Source organism: Pelodiscus sinensis, chromosome 15 (genome assembly GCF_049634645.1).
Source record: "Pelodiscus sinensis isolate JC-2024 chromosome 15, ASM4963464v1, whole genome shotgun sequence".
Classification (NCBI taxonomy): domain Eukaryota; kingdom Metazoa; phylum Chordata; order Testudines; family Trionychidae; genus Pelodiscus; species Pelodiscus sinensis.
Genome location: NC_134725.1, coordinates 6,761,556 through 6,780,548, shown reverse-complemented (window position 1 = coordinate 6,780,548; position 18,993 = coordinate 6,761,556). Strand labels below are relative to the sequence as shown.

Here is an 18,993-nt window from a genome sequence, read left to right as displayed (position 1 = left end):
AGCTGTCTACACTGGCCCTTTTCCGGAACATTTTCCGGAAAAGGAATTTTGCCCGAATGGGGAGCAGCATAGTTTTTCCGGAAAAACAATGACAATTTTACATTAGATCGTCAGTGCTTTTCCGGAAATTCAAACGGCCAGTGTAGACAGCTGGCAAGTTATTCTGGAAAAGCGGCTGATTTTCCGGAATAAGTGGCCAGTGTAGACACAGCCCGGGAGTCAACAAGACATGAATAAAGTGCAGCAGCCGGTTGGGAGTCAATATCAAAGGGGGAAATGAACATCAAGTCAAACAGGGGACTTGGCTTCCCCCTTCCTATCTCACATCAGGACCCGCTGGGCAGAGTCAGCTTCCTCATGAGATAAAATTGCTGCAAGTTCTCCTCCTTCCTTCTTCTGATAAAATTAGCCAATTAGCCCGTCATAAGACAGGATTTTCAGGTCTCTCCTCCACATCAGTCTTCTCTCTTGAGCTTCCGGTCTCTCTCTCTCTCTCCTCCTCTTCCTACTGCCTGCCCCCCTCTCTCTCTCAGCTCTCCTCCCCCTCCTGCCTCTCTCTCTGTCTCTCTTTCACTTCTCCCCCTCCTGCCTCTCACTCGGGGGACTGCGAAGCCCAAATGGTTGTTTGGGCTCCGCACTCCCCGTGCTGCATGGGGAGTGCGGAGCCCAAACGGTCTCTTGCGCCACTTGCTCCCACGCGGCAGCCTGGCTGAGCGGCGCAGAAGTCAGCTGAGCGCCATGGCGGGAGGCGAAGTGAGGCGGGGCAAAGATGTTCACGGCCAGGGGGCGGGGCCTGGAGCCGCTGTCACGCTGCACGTCACTGCCCCACCTCCGTTCCCCTCCCACCGTGGCACTCAGCTGACTTCTGTGCCTCTCAGCCAGGCCGCCGCGGGGGAGTAAGCAACGCAAGCGGCCGTTTGGGCCCCGCACTGCCCAGAGGGAACAGCCAGCATTTCGGCAACAGCGCCGCCCAGAGGGAACAGCCAGCATTTCGGCAACAGCGCCCCCCCCCCCAGAGGGAACAGCCAGCATTTCGGTGTTACAGACTCACAAACACTGGGCTACTATATATATGATACCCTCAGCTGCATTGCAGTCAAGACAGCAGCTTTCATGACTACTGACCTGTTTTCTTAGCTAGTCTGTGGAATGTCACCAGGCCCGAGTTTGACCCCCATGCCGAGGATTACACGGAGACATCCAAGTTGCACCAGGAACTTACAGGCCTGGCGTTTCCACCAATCCTTGCTCTAATGTCAATTTTTTAAAAAGAAGACTAGTGCCATTGAGAGCCTCAGTTATTGGGGACTCCAACTGAGATGCCCCTGAAAGCGCCTGAGCAAGAACTCAGCACCCTCCTCATGAAAATCAGGACCCTTCAAAAGTGTCGCCTTTGGGCACCCAAAAAACCAAAGGGCCCCAAATCATCAGTCATATTAGAAAATCTTAACCAATACCACTCAACCCAGCTCTGCCACTATGCCCTTAGATAAGACACCCCAAAAAACCCTCCACCCACACAAATCAACAACAAAATACCAAAACACTCAACCATCTCCCTGCCTGAGACTATGTCTAGACTACATGGTTTTTCTGGGATTCCAGAGGGATCCCGGAAAAACTGCTGCATCCTGGGAACGTGTCTGCTCTTCCTCTTTTTTTTGCGGAAGAGCAGACGTGCTTTTTCGGAAGCCCTGTTTTCCTCATCCCATGAAGAAGAAGGGCTCTTCCAAAAGAGGAAGCTTTTCTGAAATTTGGCCCCATGTAAACGGGCCAAATTTCGGAAAAGCCTCTTCCAACAAAACTATCGGAAAAAGGTGCACAAATTGCGGAGTGCATTTTGCGCACCTTTTTTCCAGTAGCTCATTGTAGTCTAGATGTAGCCTGAGTTTCCCTGTCTATTAAATGGAGATATATACAGACCCGCTTTTGTAAAGCACTTTAAGATCTTGGGGTGTATATAACATTTCTTATTACTTCTTAATATTAATGTTATAGAAACATAGAAATGTTGCACTGGAAGGGACCTAGAGAAGTCATCAAGCTCTCCCTCCCATACTGAGGCAGGACCAAGTAAACCTAGACCAGCCCTGAGATGTGTTTTGTTCAATCTGCTCTGAAAAGGCCCAAGTGATGTGGATTCCCTTGGAAGCTTATTCCAGAGTTTAACTGCCCCTTCTAGTCCGAAAGTTGTTCCTAATGTGTCCCTTGCTCCAGATTAAGCCCATTACTTCTTGTCCTATCTTCAGTGGCGATGAAGAACGAAGAGCCCAGTGCTTTTTATAACAACCCATAACTCACTGTAAGATGTACCAGCTCTCACTCAGGCTATGGCTACTCTGCCGTGTTTTTTGCGAAAGAGGATATGCAAATCGCGCTTGATTTTTGAGGAATACGGGACCGTGTGCAAAAGAGGGTTTTTCTGACAAATGGCCCTGTTTACACGGGGCTTTTTATCAGCAAAACCTCTTCCACAAAAAGAATCGGAAGAAGATAAGCAGATGAGAGCACAATTTGCATATCCTCTTCTGCAAAAAACAAAAAACAAAAAAACGGCAGCGTAGCCCCAGTCTTCTTTTTTTCAAGACTAAATATCCCCAGCTTTTTTTAAAGTCTTTCCTCACAGGTCAGGTTTTCTAAACCTTTTATCAATAACGGGCCTTCTCCAATTTGTCTATCTCTTTCCCAAAGTGGAGCACCTGGATTTGGACATGATATTCCAACCGAGACCCCTCCCCCTGGCCAAGTGGAGCTAGAGTATTACCTTGAACATGTTACAGACAACATGCCTGTGAATACACTGTAAAATTACATTAGCCCTTTTTGTAACTGCATCACACTGTTAACTCATATCCAACTTGTGATCCACTATAATGCCAGATACTTTTCTGAGTACTGCCACGTAACAGTGACACTCCCAATTTTGAAGGGGTGTGCCTGATTTTTTATTATATATATATATTTGTAAATGAAGTTCTTTGCACTTCTCTGTATTGAATTTTGGCCAGTTGATTTCAGAATAATTTTCCAACTTCACGATGTCCTTTTGAATTCTAATTCTGTCCTCCAAAGTACTTGCAAGCAATGTTCCCTCTAATCTTTTCCATCCATGTGCAGAATAATTTTGTTATGTGCACAAGGCATGTGCAAATGTGCACCACCAGGAGAAACACAAACCTAGTGGTGGGTGTTTCTGCTGATCAGCTGGGCAGCATTGGTATCTAGGGAACATGACCACCCTTTAATTTGATGCCATCTCCAAAATATATAAGCAAACTCCATTATCCAAGCAATTAATGAAAATACTGAATAGTAGTACATCCAAGATTGCCCCCCCCCCACCAAAGCCCCCTGAGATATGCCCTCCCAGTTCAAAAGTGAACCTCTAATCATGTCTCTTTGAGCATGGTCTTTCAACCATCTTCCAGAAATTTCATCTATGAAGAATAACTGTTACCTACTTTCCTTCTTTATGTCCATCAACAAGTTCTGTGCTATCTCGCCCTCATAAAATTCTTGGGCTCCCTTCTCTGCTACAGCCTTCAGTGTTTTCAGCAGGGCTGGCCAAAGGAAGATCTCATCCTCTTTTACAAGCGTACCATTCTTAAAGAATAGCTTCCTGTTAAAAGAGAATTCCAATGAGTTCAGGTTCATAGCATGCACGTGGTTATTTCTCTCCCCTGACAGACTCTCCCGTTTGCCAGCCAAAGCTTGTTCACAGTTTGTTCCTGTTTTCCAGAGCTGCCACCAGGGAAGGCCTGTCCTTCTATAGTAGTGATCCCCAATGTGGTGCTGGGGCATTTATATGTGCCCGCTGAAACATCTGGGCTGGTCCCGCCCCCGGAGCGCGGCACATGCGCGGTGCCAGCCCCAGGGGTAGGGCATGTGGGCGGCCCCTGCCCCAGGCACGTGGTGCATGCGTGGCTCCACCCCCGGAAGCGTGGCATGTGAGCGGCCCCCCCGGACGCCCGGCACATGAGTGGCCATCGCCCTGGGTGCCCAGCAGCCACGAAAGGTTGGAGACCACTGTCCTATAGTGCCTCTTCCTGGGCAAGCATGTCTCTCTATCACGTCCCACACAAAGATTGCTCACTTCGGGCCAGAAGCTGCAGCCTTGACTCAAGTAATCCCAAATGGGAACCTTCCCGCGAGTAAGACTGCAGGTTTCTGCTCATCCGTTGCCACCGTCTTCTCAACGTGTGGGCGTAAACCTCCTGGGTGCGGAGCCGCTCAAGAAAGGCTGACAAAGGGGAGATGTTTCTGTGCTATTTCCCCAACCTCCCACAATTGATTTTTTTCCTTCAATGGCAAAAATGTTGCCACTTGCCAGAAGAGTATTCCACGCTCAAGCCGATGGCATGGGGCAGCCCTGTGTCCCGTCCCCCGCCCACTGCCACCACCTGCTGCCGTGTGAAATAGACTTACCCCAAGGATGACTTTTTCAAAAGAGGCAGTAGTATGGGGTAATTGAGAAATTTGTCCAGCACTTTCGGAATTCTGATTCCAGTTGTAAGGAGCTTGATGGTTGGTTCAAACAGCGATTTCCAAGGCAACTGGCCATATCGCCTGTGGGCTTCTTCATAGCCACGAAGCTCCCCGGGCACTGCAATCCACTGGCTCCCTGCACAAGCAATTATAGCATTACCCACTGCAGTAACCCCTCTCCCCAGTCAATGTAGCCTCTACATTTTTCCATAGCTGTGAGGAATACATTTTGTTCTGTGCACTGAGGCATGTGCAGATGTGCACCACTAGTAGAAACACACACTGCCGGCTGTGGGAGGATCTGGCCTCTGTTAATCAGCTGGGTGGCACTTGTATTGCTCCTGTGTGGTCAAGTGTGCTCAGACCTTCAGGGAACGTCGTCCCCATTATACTGATCATTTGGCACATCTTTCATGGCCACATCCAGCCGAGGCCACCACCAACAGCTATGAGATGCTCAGAAGCAAAGCAGAATCTAGCACCAGGAGTTGCCAATGGTTTCAAGGCATAGTCCAGATCTTGGAAAGGAAACCGGCTCTCAGACGGTTCCTCAGCCTGTTAGAGATAGCACAAGCCACCTCCCCGCACCCGCTCATTTCCACTGGTGACAGCACAGGCCACTCCCCCTGCACCATGGAGCCATCCAGATCACCCCAAAATGGCAGCAGCTGCTCCTCAGGCAAGGGGGGCAGCACCAGAGATGTCCTGGTGCTTTCCCCTCCCCTGCACCTAATTAATAATGGAGATTGCTTATCTCCTAGAACTGGAAGGGACCTTGAAGGGTCATAGAGTCCAGTCCCCTGCCATAGCAGGACCAAGTGCCATCCCTGATGAATTTTTACCCCAAATGGCCGCCACAGGGATTGAACTTACAACCCTGGGTTTAGCAGGCCAATGCTCAAACCACTGAGCTATCCCTCCCCCCTACTTCTCTTCCCTTGTCCATTCTGCCAGCTCTCAGCCCCACCAGCCACTGCCTCTGCACCCAGCCCTACACACACCCTCCTCCCCGCCCCCCCCCCCCCCCCACACCTAGCTCTCAGCTTCCGCCCGCCCCAGAGTCCTCCCTGCCTCACAACCAGTCCCAGGGAGGCTGTCAGGCTGCAGCACACCATCTCCACCAGGGGCCGGGCATTTCTGGGGGCCTAGAGGCCAGCTTCCTGGGTTCCTGGTGCCCCCTACTCCATTTCTCCAGAGACCTGACAAAGGGGCAGCCACGCTAAAGTCCCAGATCCGGCCAGGGGCCAAGAAGAGAGCCTGGGATGTCTGGACCTTCCCCCTCCTTGCACCCCTGTGGATCGTCACTATAAGGCCAGTGGCAGACCTGTGAACAGACCCCTTCTCTCCCCCGACACTCCAGTTTCCTGCCCTGTGCCCTATTCAGCAGGCCAGCGCTGAGGAATATGCATCTGGATCTTCTCCACATGCACGCCTCTACAGAGGCCAGGCACATTGACAGCCTGGCTACGGGCTTGTTCCCTGAAGCGGGAGCTGTGATGAGTAGTGGAAAGGGTGATGTAAATTCTTAGATAGGGAAATAGAGACTGCACCCTCTTAAAGGAGCCTAGTCCTCTGCACGGTAGCTCTTGGATCTCCTGTGGGGAAGGGGGAAACAGCTGAGCTCTGCTCCTTCAAGAAATCAGAATGGTTTTACCACGTCTGTTCCTCAGCTTATTAGCCTGTAAGAGGGACACTAAGAGTTGGTCTACGCTACATCTGCCTGTCCCCCATGGAGCTAAAGATACACAACCTCAGCGATGTGATGTTGACGTACTTAGAACGACTCAGCACAGGGGCTTCCAGGCAGTAAGGTTGGTGGCTGATGCTCTCTCATCGATTCCACCAACTCTTCATCCTGGTGGAGCACTGGTATCGACAGGAGAGCACGCAGAGATTGATTTATCACGTCTAAGCAGACGCCATAAATCAACAGTGAGTGGATCAATCGCTGCAGCTTCTATCCACTGGGCTGTGGAGACAAGCCCTAATACCAATCTCCCTAGAGTGTCTTGAGGTTGACTTCAGTAGTGCCTGTAAAGAGCTTTGGGACCCCTGGATGGAAGGTTGTAGGTATGAATGGTGGTGAAGGTAGGGCTGGGGGAGGCAGAACTGGAGCACAGGGAGGGTAGGTTCTTGGGGCAGCAAAACTCCACCCCAGTACACCTACAGCGGATGTTCTGGGGCAGAGTGAGGGTGGAGTCATGCCTGGTGGTTTGGGAAGCCCCCACCTAGGATACCTAGCTAGAATTCTCTTTACAGGAGTAGGGTCGGTGTAAGACAAAAAAAGTTGTTTCCAGGCTGTAGGTGCTATTGGGAGAGAGAAAAAGACAGAGAATATCTTTATTGCCTCTATATAAAACCATGGCACATCCACATCTTGAATACTGCGTATAGATGTGGTTGTCTCATCTCAAAAAAGATATATTGCCTTTGGAAAAGGTTTAGAAAAAGGCAACAAAAATGGATACGGGTTTGGAACGAGTCCCATATGAAGAGAGATTAAAAAGACTTGGACTTTTCAGCTTAGAAAAGAGGAGACTGAGGGGGGATAAGATAGAGGTCTATAAAATTATGACTAGTATGGAAAAAGTGAATAAGGAAAAGTTATTTACTTATTCCCACAATATAAGAACAAGGTTCACCAAATGAAATTAATAGGCAGCAGTATAAAACAAACTAAAGGAAGTTTTTCTTCACTCAGTGCACAGTTAACTGATGGAACTCCTCGCCAGAGGATGTTGTGAAGAACAGACCTTTAATGGGATTCAAAAAAGAGCTAGATAGATTCATGGAGGTTAGGCCAATCAATGGCTATTCGCCAGGATGGGTAGGAATGGTGTCCCTAGCCTCTGTTTGTCTGGAGGTGGGTGACAGGGGAGGGAATCACATGAGGATTCCCTGTTGTGTTCCCTCCCTCTGGGGCATCTGGCATTGGCCACTGTCGGCAGACAGGACACTGGGCTGGATGGACCGTTGATCTGACCCAGTCTGAGTGCTGTTATGTTCTTATGTACTAGAACTCAGGAGACCTGGATGCAAGTTCAGTCTCTGCCACAGATGCCCTGAAGGATCTTCGGCAAAACACTCAGGACTTGAGTATCTTCCAACTTTAACTGTGCTCAGTGGGAGCTGCTGGGTGCCATGCATTTGGAAAACACATTCCTGCTTCCAAGATTCTGTATAAAAGGCACCTCCTTACTCAGCCAGTCTGGCCTGCGTGTGGCCTTTCGCCTCTGCCAACATTAGTGACAAAAGTAATTTTTTAAATGACTTTTACTCCTGCAAAGTCAGGCTACAAGACAAACTGCTGGCCTCCGGTCCTGCTTGTCCATCAACACAGTAATTTGCTCAAGTCAGTCCAGTGGCGTAGCCTCGAATGGGCCTGACTGGAGCTGACTCCCACTTTGGATCCAGGCCCACCCACCCCATCTCCCCACCACCTCCTGTCCTGCTCAGCTGATCTGGTGCTCCTGCCAGGAAGCAGGGTCAGGACACGGAGCTTGGGAGGTGGTGGAATCTCCCTCTCTGGAGATATTTAAGAACAGGTTGGATAGACATCTGTCAGGGATGGTGTAGACGGAGCTTGGTCCTGCCTTGAGGGCGGGGGGCTGGACTCGATGACCTCTTGAGGTCCCTTCCAGTCCTATGATTCTATGATTCTATGATCTTACATTCCAATGCTCCAGCTATGGAGCCCGGTCAGGGACAAGCTCCCATGGCATGGGAGATTTGCTGCTGATGCATAGAGTTTGGTGGTGATGGGGGAATTTAACTACCCAGGAAAATGTTGGGAAACTTGCACAGAGGGGCACAGATTATCCAACAAGTTCTTGGACTGCATTGGAGACCATTTTTTATTTCTGAAGGTTGAGAAAGCTACTGCAGGGGAAGCTGTTCTAGACTGGATTTTAACAAATGGGGAGGAACTAGTTGAGAATTTGAAAGTGGCAGGCAGCTCCCAGAATGGTGGGGCCTCAGGCAGAAGGGACGGAGCAGCCAGTCTTCCATGCCAGACACATGCCAGACAATGGATTTCAGGAAGGCAGATTTTGGTAAACTCAGAGAACTGGTAGATAAGGTCCCATGGGACGCAAAAAAAGAGGAAAAACAACTGAAGAAAGTTGGCAGTTTTTCAAAGGGACATTATTAAGGGCCCAAAAGCAAACTATTCCGCTGCGTAGGAAAGATAGAAAGTATGGCAAGAGACCACCTTGGCTTTTTACATGATCTAAAAATGAAAAAGGAGTCATATACAAAGTGGAAATATAAGTGAATAACACAACTATTCAGGGGCAAGGTTAGGAAAGCGAAGGCACAAAACGAGCTCAATCTTGTTAGAGACATGAAGACATCTGGAAGATGATAAGGTGCTAAGTAACAGCCAGCATGGATTTGTAAAGAACAAATCATGTCAAACCAATCTGATAGCTTTCTTTGATAGGATAACGAGTCTTGTGGATAAGGGAGAAGCAGTGAACATAGTATACTTAGACTTTAGTAAGGCGTTTGATACGGTCTCGCATGACCTTCTTATCAATAAACTAGGTAAATACAACTTAGATGGGGCTACTGTAAGGTGGGTGCATATCTGGCTGGATAACCTTATTCAGAGAATAGTTATTAATGATTCACAATCCTGCTGGAAAGGTATAACAAGTGGGGTTCCGCAGGGGTCTGTTTTGGGACCGGCTCTGTTCAATATCTTCATCAACGATTTAGATATTGGTATAGACAGGACACTTATTAAGTTTGCCGATGATATCAAGTTGGGAGAGTTGCAAATGCTTTGGAGGAGAGGGTCATAATTCAAAATGATCTGGACAAACTGGAGAAATGGTCAGAGGTAAATAGGATGAAGTTTAATAAGGACAAATGCAAAGTGCTCCACTGAGGAAGGAACAATCAGTTTCACACACACAGAATGGGAAGCGACTGTCTAGGAAGCAGTATGGCAGAAAGGGATCTAGGGGTCATCGTGAACCACAAGCTAAATGTGAGTCAACTGTGTGACACTGTTGTAAAAAAAGCAAATATGATTCTGGGATGCATTAACAGGAGTGTTGTGAGCAAGACATGAGAAGTCATTCTTCCACTCTACTCTGTGCTGGTTAGGCCTCAGTTGGAGTATTGTGTCTAGTTCTGGGCACCGCACTTCAAGAAAGATGTGGAGAAATTGGAGAAGGTCCAGAGAAGAGCAACAAGAATGATGAAAGGTCTAGAGAACATGAATTATGAGGGAAGACTGAAAGAACTGGGCTTGTTTCATTTGGAAAAGAGAAGATTGAGGGGGGACATGATAGCAGTGTTCAGGTATCTAAAAGGGTGTTACCAGGAGGAGGGAGAAAACTTGTTCCCCTTGGCCTCTGAGGACAGGACAAGAGGCAATGGGCTTACACTACAGCAAGGAAGGTTTAGGCTGGACATTGGGAAAAACTTCCTGTCAGGGTGGTTAAACACTGGAATAAATTGCCCAGGGAGGGTGTGGAATCTCCATCTCTGGAGATATTTAAGAGCAGGTTAGACAGTCACCTGTCAGGGATGGTCCAGATGGGGCTTGGTCCTGCCGTGAGAGCAGGGGACTGGACTCGATGACCTCTCGAGGTCCCTTCCAGTCCTAGTGTTGCTATGACTCTATGGCCTGACCCTGCTCCCCAGGAAGAGTACCAGATGGAGTGGCACAATCCCTACTCCCCTGAATATGTTCCCCAGAGGGAGACCTGGGCAGGTTGGGGCAAGCCCCCATTCCCATTCCTTGACTGTAGTGATGGGGGAGGGGACAGCACAGTTGGGGGTACACTTTTCATTGCTCCCCTCCCTCCTCAGGACACTGGAGGTGGGGAGAGCTGGTCTTGATGGCTTCTGCTGTCATAGTAAGAGCTGTGTCCACCAAAGACCAGTGTTCACGATCCGTCAGGCATTTTTCATGGCTGTGACTTTGGCAGGGCCTTCATCCTTTTGTACACCATTCTGCCAGACGTGCATCAATTCAGGAAAACGGCAGGGAGCTAAATAATATGCAAGGGCTCCTTTAGTGTCTGCTTCCATTTAAGACACATCAAGAACGCTGCATGTACCGTAGCTGCTTAGTACCGCCCAGTCCAAAGATGGTTATGCTCTATCACATTCCCCATCACTGTCAGACTGTCACAGGGCTATCCATATTCCATATGGAAATATGCTTATGAATATGCATGTTCATAACTAGAAAATGCTTTATGCAAAATACTCCGTGTACAGTATCATTTCAAAAGTTCTAATCTGCGGAATGTATATATTTGAGTTGTGTGCATGTCCTATTCCAGTACTTAATGTTAGAAGCACGAAGGCTACGTCTACACTGGCATGATTTTCCGAAAATGCTTTTAACGGAAAAGCGTCCGTGGCCAATCTAGACGCACTTTTCCGCAAAAAAGCCCCGATTGCCATTTTCGTGGAAAACAGTACTGTGCTGTCTACACTGGCCCTTTTGCACAAAAGTCTTTCGGAAAAAGACTTTTGCCCGAACAGGAGCAGCATAGTATTTCCGCAAAAGCATTGACGATCTTACATGAGATCGTCAGTGCTTTTGCGGAAATTCAAGCGGCCAGTGTAGACAACTGGCAAGTTTTTCTGCAAAAGCAGATGATTTTGTGGAAAAACTTGCCAGTCTAGACACAGCCAAAGTGTTTATCTCTTTTCCTGATCCAGACATGCTAAGTGAGGGCCATGAAGAGAATGTCAGAAACTCGATTGCTCACGGATAAGGACAGTGATCTGTAAATGGGTTTGTTTTTCCTATTGTGAAAGTAGAAAGAATTATACTGTAAGAGAAAGATGAATTGTGCTGTAATAATTGAATAAGTTGAAGGAATTCTGTTTGTCTTTTAAGAGATCAACGTGCTAGCCAGGTTAACAGGAAAAGGAACATTAGGTGTTAGGCAGAAAGCTATTTGAGATAAACAAGTAGATATGGACAGGAGATTGCTGTGTGCTTGATGTGGAAATGAAGATACTTGACTAAGTCTCACACTAATCATGTGAAGTTTTGCCCCTTCCTTTTAATCCTGTTAACTTGACTTTCCCTTGACTATATAAATCAAGGGGTTTGAACCTTGTATGGTGCTCACATTTTCTGGATGCATTTTAGCAGAGCTTTGCTGAATAAACAGAGCGGTCTGACAAATCTGTGAGTCCTGTCTGACTTTGACACTATGCAAGGGGCTGCGTGCTCCAAAAGTTCTTCAGTCTAGGTCACCTGATGCTGGGACCTCTCTTGTTCCTTCTGCTTTTCCACTGGCGGTTCTATCACAATCATAGAATCATAGGACTGGAAGGGACCTCGAGAGGTCATCGAGTCCAGCCCCCCACCCTCAAGGCAGGACCACGCTCCGTCTACACCATCCCTGACAGATGTCTATCTAACCTGTTCTTAAATATCTCCAGAGAGGGAGATTCCACCACCTCCCTTGGCAATTTATTCCAATATTTGACCACCCTGACAGTTAGGAATTTTTTCCTAATGTCCAATCTAAACCTTCCCTGCTGCACTTTAAGCCCATTACTCCTTGTCCTGTCCTCAGAAACCAAGAGGAACAAATTTTCTCCTTCCTCCTTGTGACACCCTTTTAGATATTTGAAAACCTCCATCATGTCCCCCCTTAATCTTCTTTTTTCCAAACTAAACAAGCCCAGTTCATGAAGCCTGGCTTCATAGGTCATGCTCTCTAGACCTTAAATCATTCTTGTCGCTCTTCTCTGTACCCTTTCCAATTTCTCCACATCTTTCTTGAAATGTGGCGCCCAGAACTGGACACAGTACTCCAGCTGAGGCCTAACTAGTGCAGAGTAGAGCGGCAGAATGACTTCACGAGTTTTGCTTACAACACACCTGTTGATACAACCTAGAATCATATTTGCTTTTTTTGCAACAGCATCACACTGTTGACTCATATTCAACTTGTGGTCCACTATGACCCCTAGATCCCTTTCCGCCATGCTCCTTCCTAGACAGTCGCTTCCCATCTTGTATGTATGGAACTGATTGTTCCTTCCTAAGTGGAGCACTTTGCATTTCTCTTTATTAAACCTCATCCTGTTTACCTCTGACCATTTCTCTAACTTGCTAAGGTCATTTTGAATTATGTCCCTATCCTCCAAAGAAGTCGCAACCCCACCCAGTTTGGTATCATCTGCAAACTTAATAAGCGTACTCTCTATCCCAATATCTACATCACTGATGAAGATATTGAACAGTACGGGTCCCAAAACAGACCCTTGCGGAAATCCACTTGTTATCCCTTTTCCAAAGGATTTCTGCCGTGGGCAAAATCTACAGACGGGTGGGAAGTCAAACAATCAGCTTCCAGACAACAGGGCACCTCATCCTCAGCACCCTAAATGCCTGCTGGAGACATCCAAGATTGAATCGGAGTCGGGAGAAACCAGGCCCGGGCTGGGAAGCTGCCTACCTTGTGAAAATACATGATTAGAACTACTGTGAGGGTAAGGAATCATATGAAAGAAGTGTCTTAGTGTATCAGGCTTAGCTGGTGTTTATTTTGCTTAGTACCCGAGAGCCTCACAATTCACGGAATTGCTATTTGCAGATCTACATATTTGCGGGAAGTGGGGGAGGTCTCCTGCCCCGGCATGAGGGAGGGATGGCACAGGCTGTGAGCTATGGGGAACTCACCCCGGCTCCCCATGGTGAGTTCCCCATAGCTGCCCAAAGCCAAGAGCCGGCATATCCTCCATGGAGTGAGTTCCCTGCAGCTGCCTGGCACCACATGAGTTCCCCGATGTTTCTGGCAGCTGCAGTAAGTTCCCTGCAGCTCCCAGCCCCCATAGCGAGTTTGGGAACTGTAGGGAGCTCATTGCGGGGGCTGGGAGCTGAATTTGCCGTTCGCAGTGGGCGCAGGATGCGAATGGAAAAGGGTTTCCTGTATCTTACTTTGCTCTCTGTGCTATCACTTGTGACCACTTAAATCCCACTTTTTGTACATAATAAAATCACTTTCATGTATTAATCAACCCGGCAGGTGGCGATAGGCGCTGAGGGGAGGTGTGTGCTGTAGCGAGCTGGCCGGGCCACTGCCAGGGGAGAGTCAATGTGGCTAGTCCTGGTGGTCTCCCGTTCAGGCTCATCCCTTGCTTCTTGCTGTTAATCTGCTGCCCTCTCCACTCAGCCACAGCTGAGCCTCCTCAAATGCTGCTGGGGTTGAATTAAAGCAGGGCCTGGGGGATTTTTTCCAGCCCCTGTGCGGAATGAATGTGTCTTATGAGTCTTTGTTGTTCTGTGCATCCGTGTACTGCAGCACACAACAAAATTCATGGGGGGGGGGGAGGTTCTGAATGTGGGAGGGGCCTCGGGGCGGGGACGGAGGGTTGGGATGCAGGAGCATTAGGGTTATGACTGGGTGTTCGGGATCTAGGGTGGGAATGGGGTTGATGGGCTCAGGGCTGAGACAGAGGGCTGAGATGTAAAGGCTTTAGGGTGGTCTTGAGTTTGAGGGATTTGGAGTCAGAGGGGGTATGGTCTGTGGGTTAGGGTGCAGGAGGGGGTATGGTCTGTAGGCTGGGGGTTGGGTGCAGGGGGGGTATGGTCTGTGGGCTGGGGATTGGGTGCAGGGGGGTACGGGCTGTCGGCTGGGGGTTGGGGTGCAGGAGGGGGTATGGTCTGTGGGCTGGGGGTTGGGTGCAGGGGGGTATGGTCTGTGGGCTGAGGGTTGGGGTGCAGGGGGGTATGGTCTGTGGGCTGGGGGTTGGGTGCAGCGGGGGGTATGGTCTGTGGGCCGGGGGTTGGATGCAGGGTGAGTATGGTCTGTAGGCTGGGGGTTGGGTGCAGGGGGGGTATGGTCTGTGGGCTGGGGGTTGGGTGCAGGAGGGGGTATGGTCTGTGGGCTGGGGGTTGGGTGCAGGGAGGGTATGGTCTGTGGGCTGGGGGTTGGGTGCAGGGGTGTACGGACTGTGGGCTGGGGGTTGGGTGCAGGGGGGGTATGGTCTGTGGGCTGGGGGTTGGGTGCAGGGGTGTACGGGCTGTGGGCTGGGGATTGGGGTGCAGGAGGGGATATGGTCTGTGGGCTGGGGGTTGGGGTGCAGGAGGTGGTACGGGCTGTGGGCTGGGGGTTGGGTGCAGGGGGGTACGGGCTGTGGGTTGGGGGTTGGGGTGCAGGAAGGAGTATGGTCTGTGGGCTGGGGGTTGGGGTGCAGGAGGGGGTACGGGCTGTGGGCTGGGGGTTGGGTGCAGGGGGGTACGGGCTGTGGGCTCGGGTGCAGGGGGATATGGGCTGTGGGCTGGGGTGCAGGAGGGAGTATGGTCTGTGGGCTGAGGGTTGGGTGCAGGGGGGGTATGGTCTGTGGGCTTGGGGTTGGGGTGCAGAAGGGGGTACGGGCTGTGGTCTGGGGGGTTGGAGTGCAGGGGGGTACGGGCTGTGGGCTGGGGGTTGGGGTGCAGGAGGGGGTATGGTCTGTGGGCTGGGGGCTGGGTGCAGGGGGGGTATGATCTGTGGGCTGGGGGTTGGGTGCAGGGTGGTACGGGCTGTGGGCTTGGGGTTGGGGTGCAGAAGGGGGTACGGGCTGTGGGCTGGGGGTTGGAGTGCAGGGGGGGTACGGGCTGTGGGCTGGGGTGTTGGGGTGCAGGGGGGTACGGGCTGTGGGCTGGGGGGTTGGGGTGCAGGGGGGTACGGGCTGTGGGCTGGGGGTTGGGTTGCAGGAGGGGGTATGGTCTGTGGGCTGGGAGTTGGGTGCAGGGGGGTATGGGCTGTGGGCTGGGGGTTGCGGTGTAGGAGAGGGTATGGTCTGTGGGCTGGGGGTTGGGTGCAGGGGGGTATGGGCTGTGGGCTGGGGGTTGGGTGCAGGGGGGTACGGGCTGTGGGCTGGGGGTTGGGTGCAGGGGGGGTATGGTCTGTGGGCTGGGGGTTGGGTGCAGGGGGGGTATGGTCTGTGGGCTGGGGGTTGGGTGCAGGGGTGTACGGGCTGTGGGCTGGGGGTTGGGTGCAGGAGGGGATATGGTCTGTGGGCTGGGGGTTGGGTGCAGGAGGTGGTACGGGCTGTGGGCTGGGGATTGGGTGCAGGGGGGTACGGGCTGTGGGCTGGGGGTTCGGGTGCAGGAGGGGGTATGGTCTGTGGGCTGGGGATTGGGTGCAGGGGTGTACGGGCTGTGGGCTGGGGATTGGGGTGCAGGAGGGGATATGGTCTGTGGGCTGGGGGTTGGGGATTGGGGTGCAGGAGGGGGTATGGTCTGTGGGCTGGGGATTGGGTGCAGGGGGGTACGAGCTGTGGGCTGGGGGTTGGGGTGCAGGAGGGGGTATGGTCTGTGGGCTGGGGGTTGGGGCGTAGGAGGGGGTACGGGCTGTGGGCTGGGGGTTGGGTGCAGGGGGGTATGGTCTGTGGGCTGGGGGTTGGGGTGTAGGAGGGGGTACGGGCTGTGGGCTGGGGGTTGGAGTGTAGGAGGGGGTACGGGCTGTGGGCTGGGGGTTGGGTGCAGGGGGGTATGGTCTGTGGGCTGGGGATTGGGTGCAGGGGGGTACGGGCTGTGGGCTGGGGGTTGGGGTGCAGGAGGGGGTATGGTCTGTGGGCTGGGGGTTGGGGTGTAGGAGGGGGTACGGGCTGTGGGCTGGGGGTTGGGTGCAGGGGGCTATGGTCTGTGGGCTGGGGGTTGGAGTGCAGGGGGGTATGGTCTGTGGGCTGGGGGTTGGGTGCAGCGGGGGGTATGGTCTGTGGGCTGGGGGTTGGATGCAGGGTGGGTATGGTCTGTAGGCTGGGGGTTGGGTGCAGGGGGGGTATGGTCTGTGGGCTGGGGGTTGGGTGCAGGAGGGGGTACGGGCTGTGGGCTGGGGGCTGGGTGCAGGCGTGTACGGACTGTGGGCTGGGGGTTGGGTGCAGGGGGGGTATGGTCTTTGGGCTGGGGGTTGGGTGCAGGGGTGTACGGGCTGTGGGCTGGGGGTTGGGGTGCAGGAGGTGGTACGGGCTGTGGGCTGGGGGTTGGGTGCAGGGGGGTACGGGCTGTGGGCTGGGGGTTGGGGTGCAGGAAGGAGTATGGTCTGTGGGCTGGGGGTTGGGTGCAGGGGTGTACGGACTGTGGGCTGGGGGTTGGGTGCAGGGGGGGTATGGTCTTTGGGCTGGGGGTTGGGTGCAGGGGTGTACGGGCTGTGGGCTGGGGGTTGGGGTGCAGGAGGTGGTACGGGCTGTGGGCTGGGGGTTGGGTGCAGGGGGGTACGGGCTGTGGGCTGGGGGTTGGGGTGCAGGAAGGAGTATGGTCTGTGGGCTGGGGGTTGGGGTGCAGGGGGATATGGGCTGTGGGCTGGGGGGTTGGGGTGCAGGAGGGAGTATGGTCTGTGGGCTGGGGGTTGGGTGCAGGGGGGGTATGGTCTGTGGGCTGGGGGTTGGGTGCAGGGGGGGTATGGTCTGTGGGCTGGGGGTTGGGTGCAGGGTGGTACGGGGTGTGGGCTGGGGGTTGGGTGCAGGGGGGTACGGGCTGTGGGCTGGGGGTAGGGGTGCAGGGGGATATGGGCTGTGGGCTGGGGGGTTGGGGTGCAGGAGGGAGTATGGTCTGTGGGCTGAGGGTTGGGTGCAGGGGGGGTATGGTCTGTGGGCTGGGGGTTGGGTGCAGGGGGGGTATGGTCTGTGGGCTGGGGGTTGGGTGCAGGGTGGTACGGGCTGTGGGCTGGGGGTTGGAGTGCAGGGGGGGTACGGGCTGTGGGCTGGGGTGTTGGGGTTCAGGGGGGTACGGGCTGTGGGCTGGGGGGTTGGGGTGCCGGGGGGTACGGGCTGTGGGCTGGGGGTTGGGATGCAGGAGGGGGTATGGTCTGTGGGCTGGGGGTTGGGTGCAGGGGGGGTATGGTCTGTGGGCTGGGGGTTGGGTGCAGGGGGGGTATGGTCTGTGGGCTGGGGGTTGGGTGCAGAGTGGTACGGGCTGTGGGCTTGGGGTTGGGGTGCAGAAGGGGGTACGGGCTGTGGGCTGGGGGTTGGAGTGCAGGGGGGGTACGGGCTGTGGGCTGGGGTGTTGGGGTGCAGGGGGGTACGGGCTGTGGGCTGGGGGGTTGGGGTGCAGGGGGGTACGTGCTGTGGGCTGGGGGTTGGGTTGCAGGAGGGGGTATGGTCTGTGGGCTGGGAGTTGGGTGCAGGGGGTATGGGCTATGGGCTGGGGGTTGCGGTGTAGGAGGGGGTATGGTCTGTGGGCTGGGGGTTGGGTGCAGGGGGGTATGGGCTGTGGGCTGGGGGTTGGGTGCAGGGGGTACGGGCTGTGAGCTGGGGGTTGGGGTGCAGGGGGGGAATGGTCTGTGGGCTGGGGGTTGGAGTGCAGGGGGAGTACGGGCTGTGGGCTGGGGGTTGGGGTGCGGGGGGGGTACGGGCTGTGGGCTGGGGATTGGGTGCAGGGGGGGTATGGTCTGTGGGCTGGGGGTTGGGGTGCAGGGGGGTACGGGCTGTGGGCTGGGGCTGGGGTGCAGGGGGGGTACGAGCTGTGGGCTGGGGGTTGGGTGCAGGGGGGGTATGGTCTATGGGCTGTGGACTGGGGGTTGGAGTGCAGGGGGGGTACGGGCTCTGGGCTGGGGGTTGGAGTGCAGGGGGGGTACGGGCTCTGGGCTGGGGGTTGGAGTGCAGGAGGGGTACGGCCTCTGGGCTGGGGTTGAGGTGCAGGAGGGGGTATGGTCTATGGGCTGGGGTTGGAGTACAGGGGGGGTACGGGCAGTGGGCTGGGGTTGGGGTACAGGGGGGGTACGGGCTCTGGGCTGGGGCTGGGGTGCAGGGGGGTACGGGCCGTGGGCTGGGGTTGGGGTGCAGGAGGGGGTACGGGCTCTGGGCTGGGGTTGGGGTACAGGGGGGGTACGGGCTCTGGGCTGGGGCTGGGGTGCAGGGGGGTACGGGCTCTGGGCTGGGGTTGGGGTGCAGGAGGGGGTACGGGCTCTGGGCTGGGGTTGGGGTACAGGGGGGGTACGGGCTCTGGGCTGGGGCTGGGGTGCAGGGAGGTACGGGCCGTGGGCTGGGGTTGGGGTGCAGGAGGGGGTACAGGCTCTGTGCTGGGGGTCTGGGTTTGGTGTGCAGAAGGGTTGGGGGAGGGTTCAAGCTGAGTGGGGAGCTGGGCTTGGGGCTTTCAGGGGCCAGTGAGGAGGGTCTCCTTCCTGCCAGCGGTGGCAGCTCCATGCTGGAGCTGGCAAGGAGGCAGCTTTGGGGCCCAGGGAAAGATCTTTCTGCCTGCTGCAGCCCTGAGCCCCTGTGTGGGGCTTCATGGGAAGCCACTCGGCCTAAGAGGATCTTAGCTGGGGAGCCAGATTCAAGGGTCTCATATGACCCACTGAAGAAGAAACACAGAGCACATGACAAACCTAAGGCAGATGGTCGGCTCTGCTCCATCTGGCGCGGTCAATGGGCCGGTGGTGGGTGGATTGAAGTGACTGTGACTCCTTTCCGCTCCCGCCCCCCCGCAGATCCGTGGCTGGAGCCTCTGGCAGGCGTCAGAGTAGCCGCATGGCTGGCTGAGACTTGCCAAACGAAGCCGTTGTTTGCAGGTGACAGGCTGAACTAGTTCCA

The 18,993-nt window shown here is 53.7% G+C and overlaps 1 protein-coding gene across 2 annotated transcripts in view; it reads right to left on the bottom strand.

The window, feature by feature from the left end:
* Positions 1-18,993, bottom strand: part of GGT5 (gamma-glutamyltransferase 5) — a 62,392-nt gene that overhangs the window by 12,596 nt on the left and 30,803 nt on the right. For both annotated transcript variants that reach the window (XM_075897981.1, XM_075897982.1), the window contains exons 4-5: positions 4,426-4,621; positions 3,462-3,619 (exon numbers count right to left, since the gene is read on the bottom strand). In XM_075897981.1, the coding sequence (XP_075754096.1) occupies positions 3,462-3,619; positions 4,426-4,621 (354 nt within the window). The remainder of the gene's footprint in view (positions 1-3,461; positions 3,620-4,425; positions 4,622-18,993) is intronic.